Source organism: Sinocyclocheilus anshuiensis, unplaced genomic scaffold, assembly GCF_001515605.1.
Source record: "Sinocyclocheilus anshuiensis isolate Anshui unplaced genomic scaffold, SAMN03320099.WGS_v1.1 scaffold272, whole genome shotgun sequence".
In the NCBI taxonomy this organism is placed as follows: domain Eukaryota; kingdom Metazoa; phylum Chordata; class Actinopteri; order Cypriniformes; family Cyprinidae; genus Sinocyclocheilus; species Sinocyclocheilus anshuiensis.
This window is the reverse complement of record NW_015554117.1, coordinates 1,300,061-1,310,916: the sequence shown is the minus strand read 5'-3', so window position 1 is coordinate 1,310,916 and position 10,856 is coordinate 1,300,061. Positions and strand designations below refer to the sequence as shown.

The 10,856-nt window shown below is 39.8% G+C and overlaps 1 protein-coding gene across 1 annotated transcript in view; it reads right to left on the bottom strand.

Annotated features, from left to right (window-relative positions):
- Positions 1-10,856, bottom strand: part of LOC107669914 (sodium/calcium exchanger 2-like) — a 95,709-nt gene that overhangs the window by 12,462 nt on the left and 72,391 nt on the right. Inside the window, exons 4-7 of the mRNA XM_016462350.1 lie at positions 8,521-8,748; positions 7,221-7,565; positions 4,927-5,382; positions 2,853-3,229 (exon numbers count right to left, since the gene is read on the bottom strand). Of these exons, the coding sequence (XP_016317836.1) occupies positions 2,853-3,229; positions 4,927-5,382; positions 7,221-7,565; positions 8,521-8,748 (1,406 nt within the window). The remainder of the gene's footprint in view (positions 1-2,852; positions 3,230-4,926; positions 5,383-7,220; positions 7,566-8,520; positions 8,749-10,856) is intronic.

Genomic DNA, 10,856 nt, shown 5'->3' with positions numbered 1-10,856 from the left:
ACACACACAGACAAGCAGACACAAGTAATCAGACATTCAGGTGGTGGCTTTGAAGTCTCACATCGATTATTGGGACAAGTGCCTAAATTGTGACTAAATAGGAAAATGTCAGAAAGCTGCATAATGACACACACACACACTCTCTCTCTCACACACACACACACACACACACACACCACACACAGGGCCTTATAAATACTTAATGCTGTTCCTCTGGGGTCACGAACAGCAGCGCTCCACCCTGACATTAAATCACATTAAAAGAGCTGATAAATGAACAACACACACACACACACACACACACACACACACACACACAAAGGAACAAAAACATGCTCACACAAATCATGGAAAATGTCAGCATTTAAATCACTTCAAAAGACTGGATGTCAATATTTAATCACATTCATAAACTCCCCCCTATATGTGCAAATATAAACCTCATTGCACATAGAAACTAAATCCACAGTGCTTTGAAAGGGCACTAATTTGTTGAGTGGTGTTGTATTCAGCCCCATCCCTAACAAACACACAGGAAAATAGTAATGTTTAGTGCTCATCCATAATGTAGGACAGTGTCACGTTCATCCGGCAAAGACAGAAAATACTCCAGACAGAGGGAAGCGATGCATCCACTGATGATCTTACTGACCCACACATAATAAGCACGCAAGCATCACTATCAATATCACTCATACTCCGGGGTTTTGAACAAGTCCTACCGAACATGAATAATATCTCAAAAGAGGGGTATGAGCTGTTACTTTACTAGGAGACTGGACACAGGAACTAGGGTGTTCTGAGTGGTTACTAGGAAGTTACTAAGCAACTTGAGATTTTTTTCACTGGTTTTATTGTCCACCAGGTGAAAAATTCCCACACTGGAGGAGAAACCCAAGCCACAAGAAGAGGCATCAAGGTGCAGGACTCCTCTCACTTAAATCAGTTAGCAACCATTTAGAATGCCCTAGCAACTGCTGAACAACTTTCTAGTAACCACTCAAAACACCCTAGAAACTGCCTAGCAATTAGGGATGTGCCTGAAGCCCGAATACCATGTTCTGGTGTACTATGGAACCCCTAAAGGGAATAAATATGAGATGGGACAAAACAAATATACACATATAATTCAGTGCTTTCTCTTGCAATTCATGATCACACTCTGTGTATACTACGGAGCGGCAGTACTTGCCAGACATTTTCCGTGCCTTTCCGAATACGGATTTAGGCTTCGGGCACACCCCTACTAGCAACTCTTAAGTAACCACTCAAAACACCTTAGCAACCGCCCATTGTGCCCTAGCAACTATATAGCAACCTTAGTAACTGCCTAGTATCTCTCTAGTAACCACTCAGAACACCCTAGCAACACCCCAGGATTGAATCGAATCATTGACATGATAATCGAATCGAATCGTGAAACCATTGAAGATTCACGCCCTTAAAGGGGTCCTAATTATGCTCTTTTACAAAGTCTTCATTTTGTTCAATCAGAGTATAAAGTGGAGGAGTTATTAGAAGCCATGTTGGGTGATGGAAACAGAAAGGAGTGTTTTCAGTGTGCGGCATTAATTGTTAAGCTGGAGAAATGGTGACTACCGTAGACTTTTATACATATACATATTGCAAAATACATACATTTGAACTAGCAGTCTGTTATGTATTGTAATATTCACTGAAGAGTTCTCTCTCACGTTATCCTTTAGTCCTGAGGTTTTAAAGAGGAAGGCTACGGATATCATCTTGCTTCCCCTGCAGTGTGTGTCAACACAGCCTCAAGCAGAAAAGGGAATTAATGTAGTCCTGAAGGAACAGCTATCCCAGAAAGCCTCATGCATTTCCCTCCTCATGCAGAGTTTATCAAGCCTAGCTCAGCTGGCACACACAGTAAGTAGACTTCTGATTAGACTGTCACTCCAGTAAAGAATTTCTTAGGGCTGGTTCACACTGAACCCTTTTTTTGTGTTCCATTGCACTGCTTTTTAAATTGTTTAAATGTGCTGTAGATGAATGGCTTTGACCATGAACGCAATATTTTTTAAGACATTGTGTTAAAGGGGTCCTATTATGCTCTTTTACAAAGTCTTGATTTTGGTTTGGGGGTGTACTAGAACCGGCTCTCATACTAGGTTGTTCGAAAAACACATTATTTTTCACATATTTTACATTATTACAACACCTCTCTCCCCAGTCTGGCATGAACGGCTCGAATAGTTTCTGTATCAAATGAAAGCCCGCCTTCTGAAATACGAAATGTGCTGTGATTGGTTAGCTGGGCCAGTGTGTGTTGTGATTGGCAGCACTCGGCGCCTGGTCGGGAAATGTCATACCCCTTACCATAGCCATCTACGAGCTTCAGTGTAAATATTGCGTCAATATCAAATCAATATCAGCCCGATTTAAACCCGGATGATTGTAACCACTCTAAGTTCATCTGCCTTGGGAAAGCTAGCGTGTCTCCGACATAGTGATAACACTCGTTGCCTTCTGTAGTGCAGGTCAACCAGGTCTCGTCCCATTCGTCGATATTTGTGATATCACAAATCCCGGAAAATACGCATTGTAGTCCAAACGAGTCGTTCGTTGTAGTTTTTGAAAAGTGATTTGTGTTAAATAAAATATCTCCTTTTGAAATCGACTTTGAGCTTTGTAATTTTGCAGATATTTTTTATGCTCAAATAGCAACATTACTGACTAACTAAAGTTGAAAAAGTGAAAAAGCATAATAGGACCCCTTTAACAACTACATAGCGATGCCATGGCAGTCACTCAACACCCTTGCATTGTGGAAGTGAGTTTTGCACAGACACACACAGATTTCTTCCGTCTTTTCTTGTGTTTTATACACTCACGTTGTCTGGTCGTTGGTGAATTCCAGCTCTCCGTACGTGTCCTCGTAGTCGACCCCTCCCCCTTGGGCCGTTCCGGGCTCCGTGTGGTACGGAATGATCACGGTCCCGCGGGCACCAGAGTTCCGGACCACTGTCACCTCCATGGTACCCACGCTCTCACTCACTCGCAACAGGCGGTCCGTAAAAGTGAAGATCCCCGCATGGTCGTCATCCAGGATGGTGACCGTGGACATTAGCGGTTCCACCAGCTGGGCCTTGGGAGCCTGATCTGCGTCGTCACTCTCAAACATACCCTCCGCATCACCAACACGCAGGTTCAACAAACGCACAAAGAAATGTTCATCTTCCTCAAAGATGTCATCGTCGATGATGCCCACCTAGAAAGCCAGACATACTTTCAGTAAAACAGTTTTACTTCAGTAAAGTTTAGAACATGCACAGAAATAGTTCTTGGACAAGTACAACAGGAACTTAACATTCATCTCACAAGGAGTTGTAGAGCTCTGACTTTTCTGATCAATGTGTCCATCACTCTGAATCCTCTCTCAGTCTTTTTGGCAAAGAGACGGTCAATCATTGCCACTCAACCAATGACAGACACTACAGCACTGTTGTCATGGATTCACGGCCCTGTCCATCTCAGTGGAGTGGACGTTTGTCTAAAAGGAAGTGTACTACATGAAAGATAAAGAGTTTTTTTTCTTTGGAAGCGGTTGTTAAGGTACTAAAGCATTGTCCTTGGGAAAACCTGTTCATTAAAGATTCCTATAAATGGACGTACAAGAATCAGTACTACTGTAGATTAAAACCTTTTGGTCAAGAACTTTGCTGGACCAAACTGTATGTTATGGACATGTTCTTAGAAAACTTACATTGAAAGGAGCTTTCATGCAAAGTTTGGATACTTGAGACCAGATCCACTAACAGGTAGTTCAACTTATTGACCAGCTAGACCACCTTGAACCATAAATCAGTTTGAACAAGGTAGAAACCATGTAAAACCATCTACAGGTTTCAGCTGGACCAAACTGTATGTTGTGGACATGTTCTTAGAAAACTTACACTGAAAGGAGCTTTCATGCAAAGTTTGGATACTTGAGACCAGATCCACTAGCAGGTAGTTCAACTTATTAACCAGCTATACCAACTTAGACCAGCTAATGACCATAAAGTTGGACAAGGTAGAAACCATGTAAATCCATCTACTGGTTTCAGTTGGACCAAACTATATGCTGTGGACATGCAGTATTCTTAGAAAACTTACAACTTCCATGCAAAATTTGGATAATTGAGACCATCCCAGTTGAGTCAAGATTCACTAGCAGGTAGTTCAACTTCCTGACCAGCTAATGGCCATAAATGATCAGTTTGGACAAGGTAGAAACCATGAAAAACCATCTACAGGTTTCAGCTGAACCAAACTTTATGTTGTGGACATGTTCTTAGAAACTCATGTAGAAAGCAACTTCTAATAACTCAAAGTTCACGGAAATACTGATTTGAGGATCAATCATTGGTGTCACTTCAGAGTATTCAGATACTTGAGACCCTTCCCTAGTCAAGACCAGATCCATTAGCAGGTAGTTCAACAATTAAAGGTAGTTAACCAGCTAGACCAGCTTGGAGCAGCTAATGACCATCTACCGGTTTCATCTGGACCAAACTGTATGGTGTGGACATCTTAGAAAACTTCCAAAGAAAGCAATTTTCATGCAAAGTTTGGATACCTGAGATATCCCAGTCGAGACCAGACCCACTAGAGCAGGGGTGTCCGATCCTGTTCCTGGAGGGTCACTTACCTGCAGAGTTTAGCTCCAACCCTAATTAAACACACCTGAACCAGCTAATCATGATCTTCAGACTCACTAGAAACTTCCAGGCAAGTGTGTTGGAGCTAAACTCTGCAGGACGTTAGCAGCACTGGACACCCCTAAACTAGCAGGTAATTCAAATAGTTAACCATCTAGACAAGCTTGGACCAACTAATGATCATAAAGGATCCATTTGGACAAGATAAAAGGGTTTCAATTGGTAGACAAGATTTCACATGGATTTTTCTTTCACTCCTCCTCACCTTAATTTCTTTCCTGGTTTCTCCCGGTTTGAACACCAGCGTCCCTTCGCAGTACTCATAATCTGAGCCGGCATTGGCTGTGCCATCTTCTGTACAGTAGTCGACATAGAAAGTGCTCTCCCCCAGGCCTCCTCGACACACCACGGGTATTGCAATGGTGCCGCAGTTCTCCATGCACTGGCTGTGCGCACTCTCGAAGGAGATGCGGCTGCAGACAGCCAAGTCGTCCTCCTCCAAAGCCTCATCGCCACCTGTCACGGCAGCACGGCGAGCGTGATCGGCTGCGTGTTTCTTCAGCACATTACCGGCCCCGATCATCATGCGTGTGGCCTGGACGCGGTAAAAGGCGCGACTTTTCTGCTGATGGAGGAGGGCGTAGTAGTTGGCCAATTCCACCAGCTGATCCAACTCCTTATCTGGATATTTCTGCTTCAGTTCCTTCAGGATACGGATCACCTGCCAAGGAACATTCAAAGGTCAAGGAAAGGGGAAAAAATATGGGCTGTTCGTGGCAAGTGTAATGAACGTTCTGTCATCATTTGCTCACCCTCACATTGTTCCAAACCTGACAATAGCGGTAGGCTGCAAATCTGAAAGCTCTCACATATTCAAACTTGACCCCTTAATCTGATGTAATCTGCCAGGTTTGACGTGAATGACACCAAACAACTTCATGGTTCATACACAAATTCGTATTACATTAAAAGGGTTAGTTCACCCAAAAATGAAAATTAGCCCATGAATTACTCACCCTTAAGGCATCCTAGGTGTATATGACTTTCTTCTTTCAGACGAATCCAGTCGAAGTTATATTAAAAATTGTCTTTGATCTTCCAAGCTGTTTAATGGCAGTCAGCGGGTGTTGCAGTGCATCAGTCCAAAAGAAGTGAAATAAAGCACATCCATCCATAATAAAAAGTGCCTCACACGGCTCCGGGGGATGAACAAAGGCCTCCTGTAGCGAATCGATGCGTTTTTGTAAGAAAAATAACCATATTGAAAACTTAATAATCAATTTAATCTAGTTTGCGCTCACTGTTGAACACGGAAGCATATCTGGGTGGATGACGTAGGACGTCGGCGTTGCGCATGCGCCGCTCAGAAGTGACGAACGCAGAAGCGCAGGGGAGAGATCAAAATAAAACAACGGTCACTAATTAGAAGTACAAAACGAGGATTTGTAAAGAAGAATGTCGGAGGATTTCGATATAAGCCAAGAGGAGACTGGTTTTCCTTTGCTAAAGTAAGGAAACTTTGCTTCCTTCGCTCCTGTAAACAAATGTTGGTTTACACGAGACTCACTGGCGCATGCGCAACGCTGAACTCATACGTCATCAGCCCGGAGCTGCTTCCGTGTACAACTGTTGGCACAAGCTACATTAAAGTGATTATTATGTTTTGAATATGGATATTTTTCTTACAAAAACGCATCGATTCGCTACAGGAGGCCTTTGTTCATCCCCCGGAGCCATGTGAGGCACTTTTTATTACGGATGGATGCGCTTTATTTCACTTCTTTTGGACTGATGAACTGCAACACCCGCTGACTGCCATTAAACAGCTTGGAAGATCAAAGACAATTTTTTATATAACTCCGATTGGATTCATCTGAAAGAAGGAAGTCATATACGCTTAGGATGGCTTGAGGGTGAGTAAATAATGGGCTAATTTTCATTTTTGGGTGAACTATCCCTTTATGATCTAGAGCAGAGGGAAAGATTTTGCCGAAACAACTTCAGTTTTTGGCCTGTTCCTCACATTAAGCTCTTACTTTACTTTAGAAGAATTGGAATATAGCACTTTAGCTGTATGGACTTTTTTATGGCTATTTTTGCTATTTTCTTTTCTGGAGTTTGACCACTGGTCACTCTTTTGGAAAACTATAAAACCATTTTTTTTTTAAAAAGCCACTAAGGGAACACGGTGACGGAAAAAATATGAGATGGGAGGAAAAATTACAGTTCAATGCTTTTGGTATTGTTAGCAAAACATTAGCGTTGTCTCACAAAAGTATTGGGTTCTCTTGCAAAAGTATTGCATTACTCAGATAAATTTGAAGGTGAAGTTTCTTGGGGGAACGCAAAATCTTTATGAGAGAATGTAAATGCATAGAAATAAAAATTTTCCTCCCATCACCTCGTCTCTTTGGGGGCTCCATACTTTTTATTACAGTGTTTCGGTTTGTCAGGATGAGAAACATGTCGACCGTGGTGAACTTCCTTGTATTTATTACTGTATGTGCAAGTATTTATGTATAAATGTTTGTTTAAATGACTGTGTGTGTCTTTTCTCACTTCTTTACGGCTCTCGTCCAGGTCCTTGGCACCGTCCATGTAAACGGTCGTGCTGTTGGAGTTGGGTAGAGTAGCCATGGTGCCTGTTGTGTTCCCGGTTCCATCCTGGTAATGTTCTTGTGTGCCGATCCCTACGGCTCCGGCCCTCAATGGAAACTTGCCGTCCATCATCATCTCCATACCTTTGGGGGTCATGTCCCCCTCGGTCTCCACAACAACACCAGTCCTTTTGTCGGCACGGTAGCGTTTGGACATGTACTTGTAGAAAAGGAGGCGCCGGTCAGCAATCCAGGCCAGAATCACACAAACGGGGAAATAGCAGAGAGTGACCAGAGCTTCCCATACCTACAACACACGCATACACACCAATACAGCAAAGTACCAGTAGATAAACAACATTTATACTCATTTAATGTGACTTGTGACTTGAAAAAAAAACTGTTTGTCACACACAAATTGTACTTGTAAATATGAGCAAATTTCCCAACATCTCTAGGTCACATTTCCAAGTAAGAAAAAAGTATATATTTTCGATTAAGAAAAAAAAACAACAGCAATTTTTAGGCAGGTTAATATATTTTTGGCACTGTTTTTTTATTATTTTCATGACATTTATGCACATTTCCCTGCAAAACTCTCATAAATATAATGTCCAGACAGTTACTTTGCTTTTTGGTAATTCTCAATATTCTCATTGGTGATTCTCAATAGATTCTCATTACTGTATATCATTATTTTTCACATCTCAGTAATAAGAAAGAGATTTTTTTAGCCATTCACTAATGAGATTTGGTATTATCTTAACTGCCATGAAAATAATGTCACAATTCTAAAACAGGGTTCATTTTCTTTCTCTCTCTCTCACACACACACACACACACACACACACACACACACACACAGTATATACACAGACACACAGTATATATATTTGAGCTTTATATATATCTGTATATATATATAGAGAGAGACAGGCTATATATAGGCCCTATATATACACAGTATATATATATATATATATATATATATATATTGTTCTCTAAGGCTTTGTACTGTATATAATTTTTGTTGTAATCAAGTGTTTTGTATTATATGCATAACTATGCATGTACTACATGTTAATTTACATATAACTAAATTGATTTGCACGTTTTAAAACTGTATAAAAAGTTGATCACAATGTTAATTTTAGGGGTGATCTAATCTAACCAAGATCTAATCTAGTCAGGTTTTGTAAGATTCACTCACATACAGAAATACAATGTCTCACACACACACACACACACACACACACACACACCTCCACGACTCCAGGTGAGATGATGGACAGGATCAGGTAGAGCCAGATGTAAGCGAAGATACTCCAGAATGCGGTGATGAAGAAGACTCTCAGATGTTTGATCTTCCTCACCTCGCCGTCAGGAATCACCCACACACAGATTCCAATGATCACAAACATATTAAAGGCAGCGCTGCCCACAATGGTGGCCGGACCGAGCTCACCGGACTCAAAACCATGACCACACACCTGAAATACACACACATGACAAAATCAGCCAATCACAACATATCTGCTGTTTAATTTGGAGAAGGATTTTGGACCAATGAGATTTAACTGTGGGCGGGGCTACTCAGCATGACACAACAAAAATAGAAACCAAGCGACTAACAAAATTGTTGTGAAGTTTTATACGTTGCAATTGTTTAAAACAAAATTAAATTAACACAAAAGAGAAAGGATTCATTGCTCGAATTCCAAACATAAATGCCTTCAATTTATGAAACCAGAGTTATTTTAGCATTATATATACTGTGATGTTATTTAATATTTTAAATGAGCTTATATTTATATATTTCCAGTTTTTACTTTTGCTTAAGTTTTAGTAATTTTATGTACTTATGTATTAGTTTTAGTAGTTTAAATATTTATATTTTTTTATTCAAGATTCAGTAATTTTAGTACTTTAAGTTACTTATTTTATTACACTTAGTTGCAAATGCAACCTAATGCAACAAGTTAAGAAAAACAACATTTTTAATTTATTATTATTTTTTAAATTTAAGTTTGAATAATTATTTTTTTTAATTCAAGTTTGATTAATTTTAGAACAGCTGTAAATGCAACATTTCTAAGATAATGTTAGATATAATATTTTTTTTATTAATTATATATATATATATGTTTTTTTTTTTGGATGTTGCAATTCTGATTTCGTTGTAAACGAAAAACTGTTGAAACTTGTCTTTCCAAGTTGAATGGGCATTCAGTCTACACAAACATATAAGTGTTTAAAAGCTTGTCATTAACAGTCAGAACAACTAAACAACAGACGGATTGTGTCACTTTCCATTCAACATCAGATCAGTGGGTGTTGTTCACATTCAATAACATTCAGTGCATTGAACGCAAGATATGTCACATTCAGTGAACATCCTTGAAAACGAAGTGAATGTCCTTGGGTAAGATAAAACAGAATGAAATAAGAAGCACGCAGGTGTTGGTTATCAATGCGTGTGACTCTATCACTGATATCTCTCTATATCAACACCAGCACAGAGCGGCGAGCCTTCGGGAACGGTCTGTGACAAACAGATAATTCACCCCGTGCCTGCTTTCTGGCTGAGCTTGTGATGAGATTTCACACTTCTGATGCCAAAAATCCACTGAATATTCTGCCTGACTGTTTCCTTCACTGAAGACTGCAACATCTCAAGATGAATGATGCATTGTGATTATGTTGTTTAGGTGCATTAGCCGTACAACAATAATGTGTACGTGAAACCCTTGAGTGAAGCGTGGTGGCCTGACGGATGTCCTAACACATTAGATCTTGTGATGCAGAGTGACAAACAAAAGAGAGACAAATGTGAGGCAATAAAGCTCAGCTAGATGTGCTAAATGTTGCGGTGCACGTCTCCCGCAGGCAGACTTGTTGATTCCATGCGGTGGAAGACGAGGGACGAACCTGTCTCATTAATAAACATGATCTGGATCCTTATTAGCGGGAGCTGCGTGCGGTCTGCAGGCCAGATCTTACACAGCATGGATCTCGCTAACTATCTCCATCTTGAAGGGCAAAGAAGCTGTTTAACCCATCAAAATGGGCATCAAACACAATTTGTTGTCCTGTTTTTACATGCTACGGAAACTGGAAGTGCCCTGGAAAAAAAAATAACAACAAAAAGTGTGAAAACCCCTCTAAAAGTAGAAATCCAGGTCAGGTTCCAGATGGGAAAACCAGATTAAGACTGATAAACCACCATAGACTTGTTTAAGATGCCCGGTTTACAAAATTTAGAAGAAAGAAACCGTTTTCACTCAGAAATAGTTAGTAAATTTACAAAAAAAATTACAAAGAAACAGCCAGTGTTATTTTACTGTCATTGAGATACTATTATAGTTTATATTAAAATGATTACATTAAAAGTGAAAATTGAAACTAATATATATATATATATAATTAGTTTCATATATAAAAATGAAAATATATAATTAGTTTCAATTTTCATTTTTAATTATTTTATTTTATTTTATTTTTTTGTTAATTTGTCGATACACTTGATTAAATGTTTTAGTTTTAGTCATCAAGTTAAACTTTGGAATCAAGTTATCAAGTTAAAATAGCTAGCTATAAT